Here is a 27,958-nt window from a genome sequence, read left to right as displayed (position 1 = left end):
TCTTAGATTCTTTGAACACTCAGTGCTCTAGAATCTGGCCAGGAACCTGGTGCCAATCAAAAATATTTACACAGCACAGTTTGACTAATAATGAAGCGAAAATTTGTCTATTCACTAACTTTCAAGTCCTCATTCTAATCTCAAAAGGAGGGAGAAACATCATAATCTTAGCACAACAAGGTAGCTTCTCTGTTCAAATCTAAGGACTTAAATGTGGAGTCTGAGGGTCTGGCTTTTCCTTTATCCTCCCCCAAGGTCATTTTCATGGGGAGGGAGTCCCCGGGTGCTCTTCTCCTTCTTACGTGGTCGGTGTTATAGGCTGGACAGTGTCCCCCAAAGTAGACATGTTGAAGTTTTCACCTCCTTCTAGCTCAGACTGTGAGCTTATTTGGTGCGAGGGTCTATGAACAGTTGGACAGAGTAAAATGAGGCCATTGGAGGGGGTTCTAACCTAATACAGCTGGTGTTTGTATAAAAAGGAGAAACTTAGACACAGAGATGGACAGACACAGAAGTTGATGTGAAGCCAAAGGGACAGGATAGCCACTGGCAAGCCGAGGTGAGCCCTGGAACAGAACCAACCCTGCTGACACCGTGCCGTTGGGCTGGCCTCCAGAATCACGGAACACTCCAGTTCCGTTGTGCAGTTACAGCAGGCCGAGTGAACAGCACCGTGGGGAATGTCGCTTTGCCGTGTCCCACTTCCTGGCCTGTACTAAATGTGTGAGCAGCAAACCCTTCCTCACAGCATCCAGCATGGCCAGGAAAGTGAGCAAGGCCTCTTGCCGGGGTGAACGCCTGCAGGAATACTCATTGCTACCTTCTCGTTGGCTCTGTCTCTGAAGGAGCCAACAGGCGTGTGGACACCTGCAAATGGCAAGATGCCCTGAAATGACATAAACCCATCAGGTAGTTTTTACCAGAGTCATGGAGTGAGAATTTGAGTTGCTCAGTTTTCACAAGTCCATGGGTAGGATGGGCTCCCCTGCTTAGGGCCTCCCGGAGCTGGAGTGGAGGGACAGAGGGTCCTCCTCCGAGGGTTGGGTTGTCTTCTGAGCTCACAGGGCTATTGGGGCACATCTTTCCTCAAGCCCAGCCCCATGAGCCCATGCTCAGTGGCAGGCGCCAGCCTAGGGCCTGTCTCATCCAGCGCGGTGTAGACCTTGGCGTGGAGGTCAAGCCCATTCCACGTGTCTCCCTTTTTCATAACATGTCAGCTCATTGGGAACTTCAGTTAGATCTGAAAACCCCTTTGCCTGGTGATGTAGCCAAATCACAGCAGCAGCACAATAGTATTCACAGGCCCTGGGCTTCCAGGGAAGGCCCCAGCTGCTGGGAATCCTGAATGCAGCCCACAGCTGGCAGGATCTCCCTCCTGCAGGCTGTATTTAAAGTGAGGCCAAGGGTCGGATGTGGACAGCACAGCGCAGCTGTGTGTTACCTGTTTTGATGTCGAGCCTGTGTCCAGGCAGGAAGAAAGGAGCAGCCATGTTGGTTTGTGTTGGTCCCTGCTTATCAGTAGTAGTGACTCGTTGGCTGGAAAGTGGGCGGGGTTGGGGGAGGCTTACCTGGGACAGCGCTGCAGTGTCTGTGGTGAGCCATCATGGACACTTCCCCAGTGGAACTTCTTGTGACTGGCCAGGCCCTGGGGGTCCTGAAGATACATTTATTCGTCACAGGCCCTGGGGTGCAGGGCCTGCCAGAGCCTCACAGTGGGGTCAGGGGTAAAGGGGGAGAGAAGAGGACCTGGGATTCTGACTTTATTGGTGTCAAGGACAGTGTGCCTTGATTTTCACAGATTCTGTCTTTATTGGTGAGTTTAAAAGAGTGTGAGTTAAAGCACAGGAAGGGAAAAGCAGAAGTCAGTCCAGTGTTAGTTGTCCAGGTCAACCAGAGCTTTCCCAAGCGGGGAACTTTGAGGGTGCACAGCTTCATCCTTTATTTAGAACTGCAGCTGGCCATGTGTCTATTCTAGATGAATGTCTTCGAAGTGGACACCTTGGCAATCAAAAGCTTGGTGTCAGGCACTTGTGATACAATAAAAAGTGCCTCAGACGAGTGCTTTCTCTGCATGTTTTCAGTGCCTCGGTGAACTGGGCTTGAGTTCAGAGAAAGTCTAGTTCTACCAGCAGACCCTGAGTGCAGTTCAGGAGTAAGACAAAAGCTGAGGTATTTGGCCTGGGGAATGTGCTGGGGAAATTGTGAGCATGAAACTCTGGGCGCCCCCCCCCCCACCCGAGGCATGCTAAGCCCAGGATCCTTGGTTCCCACCTGCTGTTGGGTTGGTAGCTTCTCCAGTGTTGTCAGCTTTTGAAATGACTGACTTGCATCACTCCAGCCTCAGTGCCTATGGCACATCATCACTTTCCATGATCGTAGCGAATTTTCCCACGTCCCTTTCCTTCACAAAAGTTTTCATTTACGATAAGCAAAATCTAGTAATTTGCTCTCAATGTCCCCATCCAGTTAATACTTTTGAATCGAGGTCTCCTGGGGAAGCATGAGGATATATAAAAGAACACCGCTGATAGTGACTGTGACAGGAAAGCAGCCCTCTCAGTGAACCTTTTATCATACGCGAGTCTAGTTCTGCTTGAACTTGTATTACCTTCACTTCAGAGTCTTCACTGAACAAATAATATCACTGAAGTTCTGACTTATCAGAAAGACCATAGCATTCTATAATTAGGTTATGAATCCCTCCACTAGCAGGAACTATGCAGTCTTCTCAAAAATATTTCTACTCTGCAGTTAACTAGTGCTACAGGCTGCTTACTGTGTCCTGTCCTTCCAGAAGTTTATGGGCTTCAAGGCTCCCTGGCTCAGTTCCCAGGTCAGAATCCCTTATTTACCACACATTTTGCTTCAAATATGCTCTGTCATCACTTCTCAGAGTTTCAGGAATCTGGAGCACTGTGTGAAATAGCTTTCTGAGGCAACCTAGAAAAACTTGAGAGTTCATCTTCAGTGCATCTAAATTCCGCCTTTGTTATTGCTGTGGTTATAGAATGAAGCAAGATGGGGGTGTGTTAATTATAGCAGAGAGCTTCACTCCACGTCTATTCAGGCAAGGATAGTAAAAACAAAAAATGTTTTTAGAACATGATAAACCTGCCTTCAAGTTCAGTTATTTATCTTTGGATAAATTATGCATCTTTTTGATCTTCAGCTTTCAAGGACTGATTCTGAAGTTTAAGATGAGAGAATTTAGATAAAATGCTTGCTCAGTTTAAAAGCCAGCTACTTGGCCAAGTGTTAAAAAACAGCCGCCAAAACCCTTCTCGCTGCAGGAAGGAACTGACTTTCCTAATGAATGCCTGATCATGGGCTTTCTCAAAAAGCTGGATGTTGTCATAGCAACTGTCCAGACCACAGAGTCAGAGTTATTAAAAGTCTCTTCGCTTTCAGGAAGATCCAGTATTTTGTTTCTGGGAGAAATGTATTAGGAGTCGGCAGCCTATGCAGGAGTTATGATAATCCCAAGCAATAAGTTTTACCGGTGGCGGCATGGGATGCGTCATGTCAGTGGGTTAAGAGCGTATGAAATGGGCTCAAAATGGTGGTGAAATTTTAGGCAGCGTGAAAACGACAAACCCATGACAAGGAATGTGGAGACAGAGCGGCGGATGGATTTCTGGGCCAGGAAACATGGAGACCAAGGCCAGAAGCTATAGAGATAAGTAGAAACAGAAAAGTAGGAACAAAGCAAACATCAACACACACATTTGGAAGGACAGAGGTTTAATAAGTCACCGGCAAAGAAATCTGATACAACCCGCCCTTCACATGGCTGTCTACAAATTACAGCCTCGTTTAAAAAGGAAGCTTCTTGCAACTCGCTCCTTTTAGCTTGAATATCTGATGTCATTTCTAACCTTTAGCTGTGCAGAGTAATCTCTAGAAACGGTGATTTATGCTCCCCAAGTCAGATGATGCAATTCTGCTCCGCTGCCTGCCTCGAGAGGGTGGTCTTGATTGTGTGGCCCAAACTAGCACTTGTGAGCTCCCGATTTACTCTTCTCTGTAAGTGGACACCTTGTCCACCAGCGCGGATCAACCACGCTATCACGCGTGTGCCTCTCTGTGGTCGGTCGGTCGGTCTGTCTGTCACCTCAGGCGCTGCAGCTCTTGCCTGAAGGGGCACCATCGCTGCCCTGCAGTCCAGCGAGGCCTCTGCACAGACCGCCTGCGGACGCAGCCAGGGCCCAGCAGACCCAGCAGAGGGCCCGGCGAGGCTCCTGCAGTCTCTGCCTCTGCGTGCACTCCTTCTGCAGCACCTGCTGTGACAGCACCCGCCTCCCTGAGAGTCTGGGGCGAAGTGACAGTGGCTTGATGAGGGTTTGGGACGTTGCCATGGACTCGCCCGAGTTCTGGAGCTGAGCGCACGTCTCCACGGCTCCCATGGCCCCCTGTGTTTCTTTATGTCTTCTTCAGAGCCACCCAATAACAGATTTGTGTGTTTTAGTTTATTTACCTTTTGGGTAAGTGCGTGTCCCTGAATTTATGATTCGAGTCTGTACTGTAATTCGAAGATTTTAGAACATTGTGCAGGTAAGAGCTTTATCTGTGGCCTCTTTCATTTTAGAAAGAAGACACTGATTTCACACAACAGGCAGGAAATTTGCCAAGATTACTATTCAATGCTACTGCAATTTGTTATACATGTAAAATATATTATATAGAAATACATATGCCATGTATTTGTATATATTTATATTTTATATTATTTGTTGTTTATGTGAAAATATATACACATGCGTAAACATTTATATATAATATATACATTTATATATTTCATGTTTGTATATATTTATGTTGTTCTATTTATAGACAGATAAATATGTATGCATATGTAGTCGTACTTAGCATATTTTACATTTTAGAATTTAACAACTTGCAGTAACATTTGATAGTAACCTTGGCAAATCTCTCACGCCCCCGTGTCTGCTTTTGCACTGTGATCATCACGAACAGCAAAGACCCGAGACCCTGCAGCTGCATCCGAGAAAGAAGCTCGCACTGCAGAATTCTAACTCGCACCATTGGCTTCATCCTCTGTTCTAACCTCAAAATCCATGACATTTACTGGAGTGTTTCATGGAGCATTCTGGAAGGTACAAAGCTAAATGCTCTTTTTTTTTTTTTGCTGGTCAAGAGGAGAGTGAGTCGCTCTTCCCCAAGCAACTGTGTATACACTGAGGCTGCATGGAGGGTAAGGGAGGGTGAACTACAGGTTAGAGAGAAGTAACAGCTGATGACGTCAGATGAAACTGACGTCACCAGCAAAGACAGGAAGAGAGGAAGGAGCACCCTGCGTTCCGGTGGGCCTGGTGTTTTCTCACTGGACCTTCTCCACCCGAAAATAAAACAGGAAAAATATTAGGGACTACATGAATACTTGACTTGCAAATATCTTCCCTGGTGTCCTCTTCAAGTGGTCACACTAACAGATGCCTATACCTATTTAGCTGTGAAAAGTGTATAAAGTGCAGACTCAGCCCCCCACTCTTCCCCCCAATGCCCTGGGTGCACCCCGACAGTCTCCACGCGCACCTCTTACATGCGGTCGTTATGAAATGGGCTAATGCCGGGAGCGCGGGCTGCTTTGCAAGGTGCTGCTGCTGTTTAGAAAGAGAGCAGCGTCCCTGTCCACCGGGCGCTCTGGACTCCTGACAGGTGCCCACGAGTGGACGCCCGCGGGACGCCAGGCCGGGGCGGGCGAGCCAGGACCTCCGTGCACAGGCCTCTGCGCGCTCTGCTGCAGGTGCGCCTGAGACCCAGCACTCTGCCGAGCTCTCTTCTCACTTGACGCGGAGGACCCGCCAACTGTTTATCATAGCGAGTGTTTTCTCCGTTCATGGAAGCTGAACCTTAGTTTTAAGTCACCATTTTTCTTCATAGCCGTGATACGGAATCGCACCCACGAAATTTAGCATCGATGCAGTATTTCCTACACAAGTCCTATCAGATGTCCCCACCATTGTTTCCAGAGTCCTTTATCAATGTTTTTAAAATTGTTTTTGATCAAAAATCCAGTCAAGGATCACATGTTGCATTGTGTTGATCTGTGTCTTTAGTTTGGAGCAGTCCTACACACACACACACACACACACACACGTGCGCACACACACCCCCACACACACCTTTTGCTTTTCAAAACTTGACATTTCCACGATTCCCAGCCAGTTACCTTGTAGCATGAGCTGCAACCAGGATGTGTTCCTGGTCTCCTCATTGTAGATTCAGTCAATCATTTCTTTCCTCAAAACTCAACAGTTTGTAACTGCCGGCGAACCTTCCACTGCAGGAGCCAGCCTCCTCCTGACACTCTCAGGGGTTCTGTGGGAAGACGCTTTGTGCAAATATCCTGATTCCTAGAAACCTCTCATCCACTTGCTCTCCATCTACCAGGGATCTATGTGGACTCACAGTGTTGTGGTGCGGAAGTTCAGTGTTCTTGCTGCCTTGTTCCTGGCCTGCCCCTTACCTGCTGTGCGATCCCACAGAGGACACAGTTCTGTCCTCATTCGATGTTACCATCCGCTTCCACCATGATTCTTTTTAATGTTTAATTTTCCCAAACATGGCCAATGTGACTTTATCTTTGCCTATACGCTCACTTCCCACACACACACACACACACACTTTATCTTGGGCCTGGTAGCAGGTGTCCTGGTTCATTTTAGTGGGAAATTATATTTAGAAGCCAGCATTCTTGTTGCTTTGAAGAGCTGACCTTCGAGACTCTCTAGTGAGCCAATACTGATATTGATGCCCTGGGGAATGTATGTGCAGGCACACACAGGGCTGCTCAGAGAACCAGAGCCTGTGATTGAAACAAATTAACCCAAGTGCCCACCAGTGGTGTATTGATTGAATAGGCTATGATTTATCCACATATCAGATCACTATTTAGTTATGAAAAACAATAAGGGCAATCTCAGTGTACTACTGTGGAATGAATTATAGGATGAATTAGTAAGCAAGAAAAGAATTTTTGTGGAAATGAATATAAAACACTGTCATTTATCTAAGAAACAAATCTAAAGGACACACACACACACATTTCAGCCTATATTAAAAAACAAGTTATACAATGTGAAGGTTAACTAGAAATCTAAAAAACAAAAACCAAATTAGAACCTGCTTTTGGAATGTGGAATAAATAAAATAGAATAGGATAGACAAGAATAGAAGGAAGACTGACAATTTCATATTTTTGAAATGTGACTTGAGAAACTTAATTATCTTAAGTAATTATAAAGAGTTAAGTATTTAAAAAAATTGAGAATCAAAAATAAAGGAATGTAAATGTATTTCCAGTCACTATGATAGCCACCATTTCAAATGCTTTCAGAACAATCACTAGGCTCCATATTTTTTCATTAATTAATTTTTTTGTTTATTTCTTTTACATCACTGTGTATTCCTTGTAAAATCCCCACCACTGGGCCTCCCTGGTGGCCTGAGGAATTAAGCACCGCAATATGAAGCTATCCGCAGCCTCTGCAGCACAAGTTTGATCCCCAGCTGACCAGGGAGCAACCCACATGGCACAGCAGACCTCTCCTGACTCACCCGCTGCCTCCCTCAGCAGTGGATTCAGTCAATCTGCCTGTTCTGCTTTCTACTCTGTCTCTGGTGAATCCTCTCACCCCGCACACCTCTGGCCTGTACCCAGTTCTTATATGTATAAATAAATAAACCCTTAAAAATAAAATAAAATCCCCACTCCCAATTCACCCATGAGCCATCACTTTAATCCCTTGTGCTTTTTTTTTCTCCCCTGTTCTTATCCCTTAGGCTCTACATTTTTAGAGAGACAGATCCCAAGTTTAAAAAAAGAAAAATACAAGAAAAGGGAGTTTTAGTAATCTGTTTGATATTATTTTGAAATGGTAGAATAAACAGACACTTGTATAATATTCTAATTGCATTATTTCCAAGATTCTCAGCAAGAGAAAATATTAAGATAGAAGATGGAAGAGATGATAGAAAATCTCTCAAGTGCTGAATTTGATTGGAAGTAGCAGCTTGAACTCATTATGTATTTTTGTTAAAGATTTATTTATTTATGCATACAAGAACTAGGGTACAGGCCAGAAGTGTAGGGGGTGAGAGGATTCACCAGAGACGGAGCAGGGAGTAGAACAGGCAGACTGACTGAAAAGAATACACTACTGGGGGAGCAGTGGGTGAGACAGTAGAGGTCTGCTGCACCATGTGGGTTGCTCCTTGGCTAGCCAGGGGATCAAACTCGTGCTGCAGTGGCTAGGGATTGCTTCATAGGTTGCGTCTTAACCCCTTGTGCCACCAGGGTGGCCCCTCATTATGTATTTTACTTAAAAACAGAAGAGGGTTTGGTGTGGTAAAGGATGGATTTTGACTCTTGGTGATCTCAATGTTGTAGATACACATGTTGATTCCCAAAGATGAATACCTGAAACTCATAAGATTAGGATGCAGTGTTACTTCAATTAAAACAAACAACAACCACACAGTTCTGGTCATGGAAAAGACTGGGAAACATTGATAAACCCATCAGCAAGGAGATCCTGTATAACCCAGGCATGGTCTCTAAATGCCATTTATTCTTTGAAGAACTGCCTGATTCTAGGTATAAGGAAAGTATTGCTCATACTTGTATCATGTAAGTTAGTAAGGAAACTCTCAAAGGCTACTTCCCCTCAGTTAAGATCCAGGGGCCTATTCTAAAAAATTAACTAAAGATGGAGCATCAGTAAAACCGGTAACTGCAGTGGATTAAGTCATTAATATCCTTATGTTAATGATTTCATTGTGATACTTTTTCAAACTGAACTTGTTGTCATTGCTAGAAATAACTCATGATGAAAATCTGTAAATAAGAGCATTTATGCTCTGCTTTCTTAGACAAAATTTTGCCACTGGGTAACAGGAAATTTTATTTTGATAGAAGTATTCCATCTAATAGGTGGGCAAGAAGTTATAAAATTGAAATACCACTGCTTTCCAATTGACATTAAAATCTTAATGATTTAATGGATCTGCATGGGGCTTCAATGATCTCTAACAACACAAAGTTAGAGACACCCAGAAGGATGGAGAGGGCACGTGTGAATTAAAAGTGATGTAAGGGAAGATGGAATTAGACAGTGGTGATGATTGCACAACCTTGTGAATCTACTCAAACCCACTGAAATGTCCTCTTAGGGGGTGACGTTTATGGTATGTGATTATTCCTTAATAAAAAAATTAAAATAATTAAAATAGCAAAGTGACATTATGTCCAATCACAAAATATGGACCCATTTGGATCCTCATTCAAACAAACTTAAAAACAATTACTTTTATTAAGCAATTCAGGATGTGAACATGGGGAAAGATGATGACATCAAGACTGAAAAGCTTATTTTCCCCCAATGATTTGAGAATCCTATCCCTACTCTTGTTTACAGAATTTTTCCAGATATTCTTCGTAGGTTTATTTTTCTATTTGAACTATAGAATCAATCTGTTCAGATTCAGAAAAAAGAAAGCTCTACACATTATTTTACTGGAGGAATCACATTAAATAACTGATCTTACCATTTTTTTTCCTATGAAAAATAGCACAGTGCCTGTCACATAAAAAAATGTTCAAAAACCACTTATTCAGTGAATGAAAGAAGTTTGTGTTTCATAATTGTATTTAGCCGCAGAATCATAAACAATGTCCTCTGATCTTTTTCATAAGGAATCTTTGAACTTATAGCAAATAATTATAAAAGCAACCAATTTTCCATGTTTTCCAATTGAAAAGCAAGCCAGCTAGTGTTTACGTCTTTGCACATGTACATGCACATGCACACACTCATATGCAATGTGCATCTCTGTGGTCATGTACAACTGACCTCAGGTGACGACATTTATTCAGTTGCTTTTCTCTTCTGCACATATTACATTTTTACATGTGGATTTTTTTTTTCCCAGAGCCCAAGTGTCTTACACTTTGTTCAAACACTTTTTTTTTTCTTTTTTAAAGATTTGTTAATTTATGCATACAAGAACTGGGGTGTAAGCCAAAGGTGTGGGTGGTGAGAGGATTCACCAGAGACAGAACGGGGAACAGAACAGGCAGACTGACGAAATACACTACTGAGGGGAGCAGCGGGCGAGACAGGAGAGGTCTGCTGCGCTATGTGGGTCAGCTCCCTGGCCAGGGATCGAACTGGTGCTGCAGTGGCTGGCAATAGCTTGATTGCACTGTGCCTTTAACCCCTGCACCACCAGGGAGGCCTCAAACACTGTTCAAACAGATTCAGTCTTAGGCTCCCTGGCTCCTCTGTAGAGATGCTAAAATCAGTGTATTGAAATTTAAAAATTTTGTCAAACCATTCCCTTATTTCAGACTCTTTCCACCTGAAGGTGGGAGCAAGTAAGTGTCTTTGAATGTGTCCCACCTCTCTGTGACCTGATTCCTCTGGACCAGTCCACGTCCAGGACCAGCGTGCGAGGTGATAAAACCGGGAGAAGCACAGCAGTTCATTAAGTCTTCACTTGACGTAAAAGCGGTTTTTTGCCATGGCTTCAATTTGTGCGGCATCGAATATTTTATAGGTTTAGAAAACTACTCAGCCCAGGCAGGGCTGATAGATATCAGATGCCTATGGGCACAGGGAGTGTGACTATTTGTATGTTAATTCTGAGATCTGCCCTATAAAGTGTAATTGATGCCCCAGTTGGTATCGGTAGTTTGTAAATGTCTGACACAAACAACTGTGAGATGTTCTCTCTTTATGCTCTTTTATAGTCCATATAACCCATTAGGGACGTTTGCATGACAGATGAAATCTTTTCCTTGTCCATTTATGAGTAAACTGTTCTTCACAGCCTTTGGTGCGGATTTGATCTAATGTCTGACTGGGTGGTTCTGGGAGCTTGGTTCTGAGCACAGACAGCTCTCCTGGCTCACTGGTGCCCCTGACCCCAGAGGCCTGCGGGTCAGGGCATCCTGGTCCTGTCTCCCCTCCTCTGGGAGTTGTGGGGCTCAGGGTTGAGGAGTGCTCAGGTCTCGTGTGCCCAGAACGCAGGGTTTCGTGAGGAGTGGAGAGTTCGGGAGTGGGAGGCTGCAGGGGGACGGCAAGTCCAGATCTCTTGGCAGATTCTCGACCACACTTGAGCCTCGGAGGGTAGGAGTCAACAAGCAGATTGCCTGGCCCCACCCGTCCAGCTTCTGATTCCTACACCATAGCTGGGAGGTGAACGTCAGGTGACCTGGATGCAGATTTCGGCCTGAACAGTCACTCACCTGGTTAGGTCCGTCTGCGTCATCTTGGCTAATCACTCAGGCTTCCTGAACCCTACGTGAGCATGAGGTCGCTGAACATGATGCTGGAGAAAGGGCTGGCGGACGGATTAAACGTTGATGTGGATGACAGAGATGCGTGAACAGTTACTTTCGTGCCACATAAATATCAGCCATCGTCTGGCTCGGCCTCCTTGTAGCTGCTTGTGACCTTTGTCCACGATCGAAGCCCTTTGCCCTTCGGTTACATGTGTATGAAGGAGGACATCATGAGAACCTACCTCCGTGCAGAGCACAGCGAGAAAGCGCTGGATGCCGGTGGCTGGACGCCCGGGGGGAACCTCACATGAGAAGGCATTGAGGACGCAGCTGGTGTGTGGCCAGTTCTGTGCACGGTAGATAGCATCGCTGCTGCAATTCTCTTGAGCCCCTCAAACTTTCTTTCTTGAGGAGCTACGTGTGCCACAGCCAGCCATGAGCAGGGTGAGTGTATGATTTATCTTTCAAGCTGGGTAAACTTTGTGGTTTTTTTTAAAGATTTATTTATTTATGCATACAAAAACTGGGGTACAGGCCAGAGGTGCAGAAGTGAGAGGATTCACCAGAGACAAAGTGGGGAGCAGAAAACAGGCAGATCAACTGAAATACACTGTTGAGAGGAGCAGTAGGGAAACAGGAGAGGTCTGCTGCCCCATGTGGGTAGCTCCCTGGCTGGCCAGGGATCAAACTCGTGCTGCAGTGGCTATGGATAGCTTCACAGTGTGGTGCTTAACCCCTTGTGCCCCCAGGAATACCCAAATTTGGTATTTCTAGGGAGCCATTACCCCCCACCCCAGAGGACAGGGGGAGAGCAGTGGTCCTGGAGAGGCACAGCCAGGGCCTTTGCAAAATCAGATGAGCCAAAGGCAAGGAGGCTTGGCCAGTGCACACAGTGTTAAGACTACATGAGTGTGGAAAGCATATGCAAGGGTTGTTGGCTCCATGGAAGACCAAATTGGGAGCCCTCCTGGGGGGACCATCTGTATTTGGCTCTGCCTAAAAGCACCTGATTTCCATCCATAAAAATTCCAGCTTTTCTTCTTCCCATTTCCTTGGGTATCGCAAACCCAATTGTGCACACCCCGCACCCCTCTGCTGAGTGCCCGGCCCTCATTGTGGATTTCCTGGGGTTCTCATGATGAAGACCACAGTCAAGGTAGCCTGGGGCAGCACACAGTTGTGCTCACAGGCATGGGGTCTGGACCTCTGCAGCCATGGCATCCACAGGCCCCACCCTCCCTGAGGCCCGGGGAGGCACCCCGCCTGTCTCTTCATGTTCGGAAACCTCCAGCTTCTGGTGTCCCTGGCTTGAGGCAGCCTCACCCCCATCCCTGCCGTCCTTTTCAGTTGATCTCCTCTGCATTCCCTCCTCTTCTGATAAAGACAAAGATTTTGGGGTACAGGGGCCACCTTCTATCTAGGATGATTTCATCTCAAGATCCCCAACTAATTACATCTACAAAGATCCTATTTTCAAGCAAGTGTACACTCTGTGGTGCCAGATGGACATGGATTTGGGGGAGATACAACACACTAGACTTGTGGCCATTAGTGAGAGAGAGTCGAGCTTCTGAAGCTGCACATTTACGTGGGGTCTGATCTCCCCGAGCCTGCTCCCTGGTCCTCAGCCCTCGCTCCCCCAGAAACTCATCCAGAAATGAACCATCTTGACTACCTGCCACTCGGCCTTGGGTGCAAGTAAATCATGTTGTCTGTAAGCCTGTGACTGGGGGTTTTCATCAGTGTCCACACGAGACAGTCACAAACACTGGCCCCAACTTGTGGGCACCTTCTTATACCTCTCCCCAAGTTTTAATAGTTCCGGTGGACTTTCGTCAATTTTTTAATGGATTCATCCTGAGCAGAGTTTAAATGGGTCTCTACTGAGCTCCCCTTTTCTCTTTGTGCCCCAGAACATTTCTGGATGAGCTCTATTAGATAAACTCAGAAAAGTGTTTTTGTCAATGACTGTGTTTCTCAGTAATTTCAGAGTAAAACCCCAAAGCTGAGGGTTCCTGGTCATCACCAGCCCACCCCGGGGCTGCATAGCCACAGCCGTCGGGGACTCCCCGCTTCTCCTGAGCACGCGAGGAGAGGGGCGAACTAGTGAGGACCAGCGGCAGAACAGAGGGGTGGATGCCATCCGTCCCATCTTGCAGGGAATGTGGGGGTCCAGGAATTTGCCTGAATTCCAGATAGTCAAGGCTTTCCTGCCCCAGTGTCTGGAGGGGGGTGCCAGCAGATGCCTGGGACTGTCCAGGTATGAAAGAGCATCCCAGCCTCACGTTTTCGGGGGAAAAACAATTGCCTCACCTGACATGAGATGCCCAGATTATGGAACAGGAGCCGACGTAAGGAACAGTGTGTTGTGTTGATGGCTGGAATTTAAACCTAAGGCTGGGAACTTACTGAATTTACAGTCAAGGTATGAAACAGTTGATCTCCGTGTCAGTTATTTAAAAGCAGCAACGATGACAAATGCAGGGGGCAGAAGCTCGTGTCTGCCTTGCTGTTGGCGAGCCTGACTCAGCACCGCCTCCCGCGCCGCCCTGGGTGCGCTCCAGCCCAAGGACTCCGGGCGAAGGAGGGTGCTCCTGGCGGCATCATCTATTTTAAAGTTGTCAGTGGTTCGAAATGCCCACCCAGGCTCTCTGCTGATTAGAGATCAGCATGTCCTGGGTCGGCTTGGTCTGTTTTAAAGACATGCCTAACTACCACCTTACCGCAACCTTGAACACATCTGTTTGTCTCCTGTATGGAGCTGCTGGTTCTGCAGCGCCCGGCCCTGGGCTGTAACCCAGACCAGGGCACAGGGGGGCTTAGCTCTGAATTGGCAGGGACAGGGATGAGTGTGCTTGTGCTCACCAAGACAAACCACGGATTAGAAATACAGCTTCAGGGCCTCCCCGGTGGCGCAGCGGTTGAGCGCTGGGTTGGGAAGCTGCCCGTGGCCTCTGCGGCGCCGGTTCGATCCCCGGCTGCTCCCCGGCCACCAGAGGAAGGTCCCACATGGCGCGCAGACCTCTCCTGCCGCCCGCTGCTCCCCTCAGCAGTGTGCTTCGGTCCTTCTGCCTGCTCTGCTCCCCGCTCTGGCTCTGGAGAATTCTCTCACCCTCCCGCGCTTCTGACTGTGCCCAGTGCTTGTATAAATAACTAAATAAATAAACAAACAAACAAACAAATAAATAAATCTTAAAAAAAAAGAAAGAAAGAAATACAGCTTCAGGGAATAAATAACCACAAAACATATTCTGGCAAAGCACAGCAAATCCAGCTCTTAGAGCAGTAGATACACCGGTTAGCAGAAGGCACAGGGGGGCAGAGAGGGCAGGGCGGGAAGGGGAGCGGGCGCTGGCACGCAGGGTTAGTGGAGGCTGAGGGAAGCGCCTGCACACGCGGGCTCGTGAGGCTGTAGCCCCAAGCTCCACAGAGGTGGCGAGAACTGACAACCTAAGAAAGAAGCACAGCTTCCGAGAGATGAGGACGGGAAGGGAGGGCAGGGCAGGGCAGGGCAGAGGCAGGAGATGACCCAACGCCCGCCACATGCTTTCAGAAAGTGGAATTGGAGGAGGGACAAAAACAGAGACGCCGGAGCCAAACGGAGCACCAGACAGTGGCAATGACTAGGCTGAAAAGTCTAGAACGGCGTTTGCATTAGCGGGTTATTTTTCCTTTCCCTGAAATGTCTCCACCGCTGCCAGCTATCTTTTCTGCATGTTATTAGCAAACGCTCTTTGGCAATAATAAATGTGCTGGTGGAGTTTGGGCAGGCAGCGCCGTGGGGGAGAGGCGGCGCGTGAAACGACACCTCTGGAATGACAATCTGCCCGCCTGGCATTTCCCCGGGGGCAGCCGGGGGTGGCGCAGCGTCGCAGGAAGAGGCTCACGGCCCTGCCTCTGCCTTGTGCCCCGGGAGCTGTGCTGGGTGGGCCTGCCCCACCCCAGGGAGCCGCACCCTGACGTGTGCACAGTGACGCTAATGAAAAATACCTGCCAGCCTGATTGCTTATGATGTTTATCCTCGATGGCCACGGAACACTGCTTCTGACAGGGCGCGGGGGATGTTCCTGCAAAGCTCACCATGTCAAACACGACTTGCACGCCACGGGTGGATTTCCCGTTGCCCGGAGTCTTGAGGGAAGGGCGGCCTGGGATAAATGGACCCGGCGTCCCCTGCACAGACATCGTGGCCTCTTCCCGCCGGCGTCATTTCCTGCCCCCACTCACTGCGGGGACTGAGGGACACGGAGGCCCTGTCCCTCCCGCTGCTGGGGCCCCGGCCCGGGCCTAATGAGCGGCCGTGGGCGGGCAGAGGGCACGGGCGCAGGCCAGTCTGGCTAATTAATGCGGTCGAGTGACCTTCCGTGGCGTGATGAAAACCAGCCTCACGAACGTCAGGCAGACTCAGAGCAGAAGTCACCAAGTCTCTGCCTTTTCCAAGTGTCCTTTTAAAAGAGCGAAAGATCAAATTGAAGGAGCAGTTTTTTTTTCTCATCTAATTCATGCACCTGCCATTTAATGCTCCCTGAAAACCGCCCTCCTGTCTCCTGGAAAGGAGCTCGGAGAAGCAGCCGGGTAGGTCCCTCTGGCTCTCCCTGGGGGTTGCACGCCCCTGGCTCTGGCTGGCACCCCCATAAGCTGCATTGTTATACTTAAAACATGCCTGTAAATAACTTCCTAAATAATTGCGCATCTTGTTTCTTTGACATACAAAATACTTTTGGAAAAACTCAGGTGGGCTTCCAAAACATGTTTGCTCAAAGTTATTTTCAGACCAAACAATTAAAACACAGTCTGAGTTTTGTTTTTTTTTTTTTTTAATTTTTTTTTTTTTTAATAGAGGCATGTTATTTATTTATTTATTTGTTTGTTTGCTTGCTTTGTTTATACATGCACTGGGTACAGTCAGAAGCGCGGGAGGGTGAGAGAATTCACCAGAGCCAGATCAGGGTGCAGAGCAGGCAGAAGGACCGAAGTACACTGCTGAGGGGAGCAGCGGGTGGCAGGAGAGGTCTGCGCGCCATGTGGGACCCTCCTCTGGTGGCCGGGGAGCAGCCGGGAATCGAACCCGCGCTGCAGAGTCTGCGGGCAGCTTCGCAACCCAGCGCTCAACCGCTGCGCCACCGGGGAGGCCCCACAGTCTGAGTTTTGAACAGCCGAATTTTCTTTAAAAGTGTTTCGTCAGAATTATCTAAGAATGTGTTCTTTAATTCAAAAAGATCTTTTAAAACTAAAATCTGGGCCTCCCCTGGTGGTGCAGCGGTTAAGCGCTGGGTTGCGAAGCTGCCCGCAGCCTCTGCAGCGCCAGTTCCATCCCCGGCTGCTCCCTGGCCACCGGAGGAGGGTCCCGCATGGCGCGCAGACCTCTCCTGCCGCCCGCTGCTCCCCTCAGCAGTGTCTTTCGTCAGTCTGCCTGCTCTGCTCCCCGCTCTGGCTCTGGTGGATTCTCTCACCCTCCCGCGCTTCTGACTGTGCCCAGTGCTTGTGTAAATAAATAAATAAATCTTTAAAAAAATTAAAATCTGATAACATCGTAGACTAGTATATTAGGAATTTTTTGTCTGATGATTCTTGACTGATGTTACTTTTCTGGTGGAAAAATGTCTGCTAGTAAATATTCAAATGAAAATGAGGGAGTTTCAGGCCATAAGAATGTAACGTTAGCACACACCAGAAGGCAGCCTCCAATGGAAATAATGTCAGCATTTTGCACGATGACACAGAGTTGACGAGACTAAGAAAGAACTGAACATGAGTTGAATTAAGACACTGAAGATAGCCCCATCGAATCGAAATTGGCCCAGCGCGGGTGCCAGTGCCTGGAGCTGGGCCAGCAGGTGTACGAAAACAAAGTGCCCGGAGGTCCGTCCAGCCCGCCTGCCTGCATCACGAAGTCCGAGGGGTGAGAGCCCCTCGGTGAGAAGGGGGTGGCGGTCAGGACGTGGTGTGCTGGGCTGAGAGCAGGAATCGGGGGGCTGCAGAGCTCAGCTTTTATTTCCGAAGCACGTGGCCCACTTGGGTGCGCTACCTCCCGGAATGTCTCCTTCCTCTGTGGTGGCTCCTCGAGTGCTCGCCTGACAAGGAGGAGCAGCGCCAGCAGCAGGTGGCTGTGCTGATGCTGGAGACATGGCACCACGATCCGTGTTTCTCTGGACAGTGACACTGTCTGACAACAGAACCTCCCCACAGGAAGGCGGCACAGTGGGCAGCCTGGCCTCCCCAGCCCTGGGGGCAGAGGTGCAGTGCTTGGCCAACCTTTGCCGCCTATTCCTCTGGAACCAGTGCTGGTGCTTATTTTTGTCTTTTATTTTTTTTAATCAGGTCCACCCAAACTTTGTTTTGCAGGCTCAGAACCAGGGTCTCTCTCTCTGGTCTGTCTTATCCTGTCTGCCTTCGGCCGATCCACTGCAGTGTCCACACCCGACTGTCCACGTGGTCCCGTAGGTGGGTCCTTCCTTAGTGGCTCCCCTCCTGCCCACTTCCTTTTAGCTGCCACCATGTCGTGGGCTTGGATGGATTATGCATTCATTCACGGAAGGTGCTGGAAGCCTGGGCTTCTGCCCTGGCACCACACTGGGATGCTGGGTGACTTTGTTGTGTTTTTTTAGATTTTTAAAAAAAAATTATTTATGCATACAAGAACTGGGGTGCAGGCCAGAGATGTGGGGGTGAGACAATTCACCAGAAACAGAGTGGGGACCAGAACTGGCAGAAATACACTGCTGAGGGGAGCAGCGGGTGAGACAGTAGAGGTCTGCTGCGCCATGCACATCAGCCCCCTGACCAGGGCTCAGACTTTGAATCAGCTATGAACTTCTTCCTGGTTCACCTTCACTGTCTGTCAAGAGGAACTGAAAGAACAACATTAACGACATGTTATTTGTTGTCAGAGAAGGAGCCCAGGGGTTGATAGCTCAGTCAGGATGGACAGTGGTGGCTCCAAGCCAGAGCAGAAGACCAGGGCCTTGGAGGAATGTTTAAAGCGTTCTATTTGTGCTGGACACCGTTCCGGTGCTACACCCAGGCTTGCTGTGGGTGACACCATGCTCACAAAGAATGATGGGAGTATTGCAGAACTCATCACATTGGAAGGCCCTGCAACACAGTCTGAAGGGCGGTTAGAGCTCAAACACAAGACTGTGTTTATATTAAATTCATTATTGTCGTTACAGCACATGAAAGTGCTTTGTTAATGTGAGAATATTAACTGTTCCTCAATCCAGTTACTAATCACTTAGGGCTTATGGTTCTTAAGTGTTTGGAAAATATTCCTATCACTGTTTAATCCCCAGGACTTCTTCCTGTTAGAGTAGCATTATATATTTTTACAAGGTTTAAACAGTAAAGAATATTTATAAAAGCAGTATCAGGTTTGTCCAGATCTGTTTATTTTCCGTGTTCTAATTGGATGGCCAAGCTCCCAAGTGTTTGAATCCTCACTACATGTCAACAAGGGGACTCCTTTTTGTAAAAAGAAAGAAACATCAGTTTCTTGCATATGGTTAGATTATGGCCAACTAGGTGAGAGCTGATGATTGGCTGGCAAACAACTCCATATATCTGTGTGCATGTGTGCATACACATATATATGTATTTATTGAGGTATCTCCAAATTGAAGATCCTGTAAAGAGACCAAGGACCTTAGAGGAATACCTACTTGTTTTGTCCATACTAAATGACCTATGTCACTTGCTTGTTCAATTAATAAACTATTTAATGAAAAACAAATATATTAAATGTTTCCTCTTTGCAGGCAATATTGTAGTCATTGAAGAAACAATAGGAAAGCCGTTGTTTTTTCCCTGAGGAAGCTTAAAACCCATATCATAGAACTCTGCTTCTTTCCATCAAAATTTCTCCCAAAGCTGAGACATTAGTTGTTTATTGTGAGAACTAAATATTATTTTGGACTTTGGAGTGGCTGAGCAACTAAACTTTGTCCAACTTATTGTCCATGGGAAGTGTTATGAATGTGACTTTGAACTGAGCTGAATGGGGGTGCAGTGGTGCCATCTGGCAAAAGGACTGCTTCTGAGATAAACACATTTTCTATAAGAGTCAAAAAATTAAGCAATTTATGGTCTCAGAAGTATGGATGGAGACTGAGGGAAATATGTTCTATAAATATCACTATAACTACCAAAATCTGTTTGGGGTCTTCCTATTCCCCTTTGAAGCTCTGCCCCAAGCATTAGAAAAATCTGAATTCGAAAGGAAAATCTCAGCTTTTGGATTTCTTCCAAATTTGTCATATTTTAGCAGCCCCGGAGAATTTTCTCGGATTCTTCATGTGCTTCACAGCATCTGAGCATTAGGAATATTTTTGTATCAATTTTTAGTTCACAGAAAGTTGGAATGTTACCAGAATAATTGTCACATCTATAGCGTCTGCTTATTTGCCTTCTTTATACATTTTCCAAGTAGGATTCTGAGGCTTTATTGATGTACAAAATAAGAGACCTATACCCTTTAGTTTACAAAACTCCTAAAAAATAATAATGATTTTATGTGTTGAGTTTTTATTGTGGATTGAGGTGTACACTCTGCAATGCTCTTTCTTCCTCTTGCAACCACTTTTGCCGCATCCCATTATCCTCGTTTTCATTATCCTTGAGGTATTTTCTTAGGCTTCTGCTTTAATTTCCTCTTTAATCCAGTAGGTATTAGGCAGCACGTTGTTTAGTCTCCATGTATATATGGGTTTGGTCTTTTTTATATATGGTTAATTTCTAGCTTTATGACATATGGTCAAAAGGTATTTACAATGATTTCAATCTTTGCGGTTTTATTGACAACTGGTTTGTGTCCCAACATATGATCATGTGCAGTTGAAAAAATGTGTAGTCTTTCAGTGTCTGTTAAGGCCATTGGGTCTAGTTTCTCATTTAAAGCTATATTTTTCTTATTTATTCTCTGTCATTGATCTGTCCATACTTATAGGCAGAGTATTAAAATCCCCTAGCATTGTGTGTTGTTGTCAATATCTCTCTTTAGTTCTATTAAAAATTGCCATATGTATCTTAGTGCTCCATCATTTGGTACATATATATTTATAAATGTTATTATCTTGTTGTATTAGGTCCTTAGTCATATCCATCATGTCCATCTCTATCTCTTTATTGCCTTTTTTATTAGAAAACTTTTATCTGACATAAGTATATCTATTGCTAACTTTTCTTGATCACCTTTAGCTCTTTGGATTGTCCTCTAGCCTTCAACTCTAAGTCTGTGCTTGTCTTTACTGATAAGATGGGTTTCCCGTAGGCAGCTCTCTGGACTGGTGGACTTTGTTATGAAATTCACTCAGCCACTCCATAACTTACAATTGGTGAATTCAAGCCATTGAGATTTAAGGTAAATTTTTATGTATGTATTACCATTTTGTTACTTAAAAACATCTTTCTTGGTTTGTCTTTTTATTTTCAAACATCTTTTATATTTTGTTTAGTTTCCATTTCTATTGTCTTATATGTCACTTCTATTGATTTTTGTTTGAAGGTTCTGCTGAGGTTAGTATATGATGAACTGTTTTGTGTCCCATTGACAGTCTGGTGTCAGATTGTTCTGATGGGTCACATATTCTACTTTTCTCCAATATATTGTATAATTTAGATATCTGTAACCTCTATATTTGTTTTTGCTGTTGCTTTCTAATAGAACCTTTCTATTTCTTTCATGTCCAACTTGGTGTTGATATATTTTTCTAATTTTTGCTTTTCTGTGAAAGTCCTTACCCTTATTTCTATCTTGCATAATAGTCTTACAAGATAAAGTATTCTAGGCTGGAGTTAATTTATTATTTGCTCATTTATTTATTTTTGTAAGTATCTTCTGCCATTTCCTCTCACTTGTAAGGTTTCCACTGGATAATCCACAGACAGACTATTAGGGGTTCCTTCATAACCTATTTATTCTTGTTTCTCTAGATACTTTCAATGTTCTGTCCTTTACATTGGCTTTCAACAGCTTCATTACAATATGTCTTGGGGTGTGGTGGATCTAGTATTACACTGTGTGGAGTTCTTTGGGATTTTTGGATCAGGAAGTCTGGTTCATTTCCCAGAGTGAGGTGGTTCTTAACAATTGTTTCCTTAAATAAATTTCCCATGCCTTTCTCTTATCTTTTGGACCCCCTCCCATAATATGGACATTATTTGTTATTTCTTTTTAGCATATCACAAAGAGCTCTTACACTATTTTCAGTGTTTTAATTTATTTTTTTCTCTTTGTTGTTCTTTCTGTGTTTTTATATTCATCTTCATTGCTGTGCTTACAGGCTCACCAATTCCCCTCACTATATTTGTCTACTGTTGAGGCCCTCTATTATACTTTTTAATTTGGAATATAGTATTTTAGCTCTACTAATTTTATTTGTAATAGTCTCAGATTGCCTCAATCTTTATTTTGTTCCTATTTTTCATTGCCCACTCTTTTTCTTAATTAAATTAGCATTGTCATAACTATTACCTTAAACTCTTTCTCTTCCACAGGTCTTCTGAATCAAAATGTCTCTGTTTTTTCATCTAGTATTTGTAATATGTTATGTGTTTTCATTATTTTATGGGTTGTGATGAAGTTTCCTTTTCTTAAATCTTCATGCCTTAATAAATTGAGCTATGACTCTCCTACCAAAAAAATGAATATAATCTTATATTTTTTACCTAGGATATTTAGGTGTTTATTCCTTCACAGACTGCCACCTGTACCTTTGCAGAAACTCGGGGCATTGGAGTCAGTTAGTGGAAATAGGTAGGCGTGAGCTGTTGCAGGTCAGGGCACAGGAAAGGTCACTCTGGCGAGCATCTGGAGGTCAAATTTCCTATAGTGCTGTCAGCACCAATTTTGTGTCATCAGAATCCACTGTGATTCTCTCCCCAAGCCAAATCCTTGGCATAAATGTCTCTTACAGTCTTGTGCCTGCCTCAACCTCTAGGCTGTGGCTGAGGACTAGATGTAGCACTGGGTGAGAACTAGAGTTGAGACACAGTCCCAAGACAGAGAATGTTCTCTTTGCTTTTCAAGTGTGGAGTCTGGGATACTCGATCCTGTTGCTAATCTCCAGGTGCTTTGACCTTTGGCTAGTAAGCATACTCAGTTGTCTGGGTTTTCTAATATCAGGGCCGGGGGGCATGGGGAGGGCCTTGCGGGGAGGATGAGGGCCCATGTTTCTAATGGCCCAGCCTCAGGCTGCAAGTAGTAACTATAAGAAGACACAGGCAGTGGGATCTGGCTCTCCTTGCTGGTTCAGGCTCCAGCTTTTCTAGATCAGAAGCCTCAGGCTCAAGCTAGTCGATAGTCCTCACCTTTAATGTAGGTAATGTAGCTCTCCAGTGGCGCATGCTGGCTTTGCACCAACTTCTCCCTTTTCCAGGATATAAAACCCCAGGGATGTGCCCTTGAGCTAGTACCAGCAGGGGTGCTCCGTACAGAAGCCACTCCTCCCTGTCATGGATTATACTGCCCTGGTATTTGCTTTAAACAAAATTTAATTACGATTTTTTCCTACCTTTTTTTGTCTTAACACTGTTCCTGATGTATGTGATGATCAGGCTTATCTTTCAGGAGTAGTTTTCTTTGTTCTGTTATAATTTGGCTATAATTAAGTGGAGGGGGGAACCCCGGAGACTCTGCTTTGCCACCATCTTGCCAGACTCCCCCAGAGTCAACTTCCTAGTTGGTAAAGTTATGCCAGTGACACATGTGGAAACTGAAGATTAGGGAGAAAAAAAAATTGCCAGAAATCACACAACTAATAGATCACTTCAGGCTTGAGTCCATCTGACTTTCAGTTCAGTGTTTCCCTTCCACATCCTCTGGCTCCCGTGGAGCATCTCGGTATTGAGGTTATGGCTGTTTATATCTGTTCACTCACTCATTCATCTCTGTTTCCCTTCAGCTCCTCACCTTTTCAGTTCCTAGTCATGTTCTCTACATGTACTAGGGTCAAAGCACTGTAGGAGGCATTTCTATAAATAAAAAGACAAGGACAAGCCTGTCGCTGCACTAAAGAATTTCTGAATTAAGCTGGACGATCAGATACATGTTCATGCACACGCACACACACATGTACATACCACGCAACTTCCAAGTCCTGACCATTGCAATAAGAGCATGGCCAGCAAAGTTTGTTTGGATTCTGATGAGTGAGGAAGGCTTTCTTTATCCAGAGTGATCACTTGAAGCCTGTAAGCATAGGAAGAGAAGTTTTATCTGACCAAATTCTTGAGAATCCTTGAAAGGAACACAAAGTGGATAAAAACCTCAGGCTCGGGGACGATGCTAATCTCAGCGTTTCTCCCTGTTGCAAAGTGCAGGCCTCACGTGCTCACACCTGCTTGTACTCGGACCTTGATGTGAGTTGGTTTGAAGTGACTTAGGCTAAGGTTTTTCAGCTGCTGGAAACTGACGTGATGACTGATAGCGACGGAGTAGCTATTAGTCCAGTTAGAGTGGAGGATTGTCAGCTGTAACTGCTTAGGGAACAACCACAGACTGTCAGTGCCAAACCTCAATAAGCATCTCTTCAGGCCACAGGGCGTTGGAGGTCCCAGCCCTGAGCCCGACGGGAGGGCGCTCCTCTCGCGGAGGGCGGCGGCACTAGGCTTTCTCTGTGGCTGGCCCCGGGTCGGTGCCCGGCGTGCTGTCCCTGCCTGGGCTGAAGGAGGTGGAAGCCACCCGGGGGTACTCTTTGATTGGCTGCCGCCATGGTGCACACTCTTGAAGGAGATAGTCAGGTGTGTTCTATTCAGCAGGTAGCTGTGAGAGACTGAAAGATTCTGTAGCACCTGCCAGAAATTCTTGGAGCCGCTTGGAGAGGCTGCAGGAAAGGGAGTGATTTACCAATTAGAGATGGGTATTTCTGAGTTGATTTAGTTACTCGTGGCTCCTTACAGGATGTACCTGGGCTGGGGGCGGGGGTTCAGGGGTAGACACTGTTGATGCACTTAGGAAACAGGATAATCACAGTGGGGTGGGAGGGAAGGCTTGGTTGTGGGATAACGTGGGGGCCAGTGGTACTTTGACACAAGCAGGGGATCAGGAAGGGTTGCATGAGGGGACAGAGAATGACAAACCATGACCACTGCTGAGCACACAGCAGGTTTAGATCGAGCACACAGTAGGACAGACAGAACTGTGAGACTGGAAGCTGGAGGGCGAGGGTATCAGTGCATCAGAGGTCAGCGCACGGGGTGGGGAAGAGGTCAGAAGGGGACTGGGGACAGGAGGCCTCACCTGGGCTTCCAGAGGCCAGGGGCCGACACCATGCAGCCGTGTGCCTCCTGGGAGGGGCGGCGACAGTGTAGGGTCGAGGGGAGGGGCAGAGCCTGCTGTTGTTACCGGTATTGCATGGTGTGGTTTGAGCTTCCTGAGATGAGAACTGAGGTGCAGGGGCTTATGGAGAAAGCAAGGTCCAAGCAGGGCTCTTTGTAGCAGCTACACAAAAACTGGGTGTAGGGGCCGGACAGGGCACAAGGCAGGTTTCTGATCCCATGCAGACCGGGTAAAGGAGGAGTCAGAGTCCTCAGTGGTTTGCAGGTCTTTTATTTGAGGTTCACCAGGCATATGGCAGGCAGGGGTGCTGGCTGGGGGACTGGGAGGCTGGCAGGCCTCCCAGCCCCCAGCAAGTCTTCACTCTATCTGGGCTCTCTGGCGTTCTCTGCTTCTGCTTCGGCTTCTCCTTCAGGTTCTGCTGCTGCTGGCTGGGGCTGCTGGCGTCCCCCTGTGACGCCGCCCTTAAAAGCACAGTCTTAGCTCAGCTGAATCCCATCTACCTATGCCCACACCCTATTCCAGGTGCCCGCCATCAGGCATGCATTCAGGACAAGGATCCATCATCTATCCTGATGGCGGAAGGGCAGAAAAGCCTGACATTTTCTTTACCCTACACTGGGGTTCCATTTCAGGGAGTCTAGGTTTTGTCCCAGCAAATGATCAACTCCGCCCTACCGAAGTGTAAACGCTCCTGCCGGTGCTTGTGGCTGTGCAGAGGGTCAGCCCCTTGCTGGGGCCCCGGAATTGCTGGCCAGTGGGAAGCAGCTGCTGGGGGCAGCAAAGCTTGCGGGACCCACCGGCAGCGACACTGAGACTCCAGCACAGAGCGCCCCGTAGCTGGTGGCCACGTGTCCGGGCTCTCAGAGACAGAAACAAATGCCAGCCCTGACGTGTGACATGGTCGGAACCGGTTGTAAGGAAACTCCCCCGAGCCAGCTGCGGCCAGCACTCTCCTCCCTGCTGGAGCCGCGGCCCCCACTGTGCCTCGGCCTCCTCCGGGGCTGCTGTGGGCACCTGGCTGGAGGGCGCGCACCCCAGTGTCCCGGCCTGCACAGACCTGCAGCTGCAGGGGGCCCTGCACACCCAAGCTGAGCCCAGCCCCGCCGCACTTGAGTCTGAACCTTGTCTTTCTCCTCCCACCCAGAACTGCGACCTGGACCAGCAGAGCATCGTCCACATGGTGCTGCGGCCCCGGAGCCATAGTGAACAAGGGGGCACCCCCGGAGGGGACGGCCCTGCAAAGGCCGCGGGGGGCTCAGCCCGTGAGCCCCAGAGCCTGACGCGTGTGGACCTCAGCAGCTCCGTGCTCCCGGCCGACTCGGTGGGGCTGGCCGTGATCCTGAAGGAGGACGCCGGGGCTGCCCTGCCAGCTGCACAGCCAGGTAATGGCCCTCCTGACGGGGGTGCTTGGCTCCAAAGTGTCCTCTGAAGTCAGGTCGGCGGGGACGGCCTCTCGTGGAGATGCAGGCGAAGCTCTGACTAGAAGGAGAATGTGCTTAGACGTCAGATTCGAGCTGAGCACTTCGTAAGCACAAAACAAGGTTTTCCTACTGACAGTGGACACTAGGGATGGAAGAGGCACTGGGATGGTGTTTGTTTTTGGGGAGCTCGGGGTGGTAGAGACACCTTGGTCTAGGGCCGGGATATATGGCCAAGGTCCCACGCGCACCCCTCCCCTTCTGCCTGTCTTTTCTTCACTTATGTCCCTGAGACGTGCCTTGGTGGATGTTTCTGATAATGTAGAGAAATTTCAAGAAGTAGATGTTCTGGCCCATCTTGGCCACGTGATGCTGCTGGAAGTGTTTTGTCTTGTTGCCTTTTTTTTTAATTGTGTCATGGTTGGTTGGTTTGGTTGTTTCAAAACCTAAGCACAAAGGGAGCGGCTCTGTTGGCGGGAATGTGAACTGGTGTCATGTTTTGAGGGAGGTGAGCAGATTTACCTTAAGGGACTAAAACTGTAGAGACCCTCTCTAGAGGCGATATTGGTCCTTTGCGGGACCCAAGGCAACTTCCTCCACTGCCCACAGCGGCTTTTGTGTAAGAAGATTCCTCCCGCTTCCTGCACCCCCGCCCACTCCCAAAATGCTTCTCTTTGGCAAGGATGAAGATTCCTTTATTATTCTAACAGTATGAGTATGTTTTCCTTAGTCTTTCATTCCACAAATCTAAGTAAATGTAACAGTATGTAGAATTCTTGTTGGCGGTGAGCCGTAGAGAACAGCAAATAGTAATGACTTACAAGGTAAAAGTTCGTTTCTCTCCCACACAGATAACTGAAGGGAGAGGCAGACCTTTCCCAAGGTCAGAGAATCCTAGACAGAAGCGGCGAGATGGAGGCCCGAGATAACAAGAAATGCCTCCTGCCAAAATTAAAAATAATTTAATAACATTTTAAAAAATGATAAAGGAGACTGCAGGAAAGAGAAGGAAAATTTTCAGGGACAAGGGAAAGAAACAGCACACTCTTCACTTGAACTTATTTTTTATTTTATTGACTTAAAAAACGCTGCATTATAACAGTGTATGTTTCGGATGCTCTTCGTTGAGAATAAGCATGTGTATGTAAGTTCATGGCCAAAGGTCCAAGTCTGGCATCTTCTGTCCTGACGTACCCACCCCCGCCCCTGCCCTCCTGGTAGCCACTGATTTTTCTTGTGGCCACAGGATATTCTCGTCCTGTTTGAGTCATCTCTGTTGTTTGCACCACATGCCCCTGTGAGTGGAATCACAACGGTTGGTCTTTGTTCTGATTATTTCACTGAGTGCAGCTCTTCTCCGCCCACCCATGCCCCCACTTCTCTCGGGGGTCTCCATGAATATGGCCTTCAGCCCCCTGTTTCTCACTCACCTGCGGGTGGGCTGCTGGCAGCTGCCTGTGCCTGGAGGGTGCACTGACCGGCATTGCTTACAGGGCGGGGGGCTGGGGGTTGCAGGAGGTGGTGACACTCATGTGGATGAGGTTGTTGCCATCTTCAGCCGTGCAAAAGCCACGGCTGGATGCCATGATGAGTTCGGAAGGTTAATGACAATGGATAGGCGTCATGGCGGATTCTGGTGGGGAGCTCCAAATTCCAGAACTTTTGGTGACTGAGAGCGCTCATGGTTAACTTTCAGTCATGTCTGCTTCCTTTCTCCTGTGGGGTTTCAGTGCACCCCACTATACCTTCTTAAGTGCTTGGAGGAGGAGGTGGGGGGCACTAGAAGGAGTGAGCGTGGCCTTCTCTGTGTGAGGGGGAGGGGAGCTCGGTGCAGCCAAGGCCACCGTCCCCTGACAGAGGCTGGGTGTTGGCTGGGGACACTGAGCTCAGGGGCTGCCCTCTGCCCTCTGCCCCTTTGTTCTGGCCCATCTTGGCCACATGATGCTGCTGGACCACATGATG

The 27,958-nt window shown here is 47.2% G+C and overlaps 1 protein-coding gene across 4 annotated transcripts in view; it reads left to right on the top strand.

Annotated features, from left to right (window-relative positions):
* The window catches only part of PRKN (parkin RBR E3 ubiquitin protein ligase), a 1,086,879-nt gene that overhangs the window by 391,827 nt on the left and 667,094 nt on the right, over positions 1 to 27,958 (top strand). For 3 of the 4 annotated variants that reach the window (XM_054697961.1, XM_054697960.1, XM_054697959.1), the window contains one exon: positions 25,723 to 25,960. In XM_054697961.1, coding sequence (XP_054553936.1) covers positions 25,756 to 25,960 — 205 coding nt within the window. In that variant the 5' untranslated portion in view covers positions 25,723 to 25,755. Of the gene's footprint in view, positions 1 to 4,974; positions 5,115 to 25,722; positions 25,961 to 27,958 lie in introns of all 4 variants that reach the window. The other variant, XM_037520693.2, reaches the window with a different exon arrangement.

This window comes from Talpa occidentalis, unplaced genomic scaffold (assembly GCF_014898055.3).
Source record: "Talpa occidentalis isolate TD23 unplaced genomic scaffold, MPIMG_talOcc4v2.1 talOcc4.2, whole genome shotgun sequence".
Taxonomy (NCBI): Eukaryota; Metazoa; Chordata; class Mammalia; order Eulipotyphla; family Talpidae; genus Talpa; species Talpa occidentalis.
This window is presented reverse-complemented; position numbering and strand designations above follow the sequence as displayed.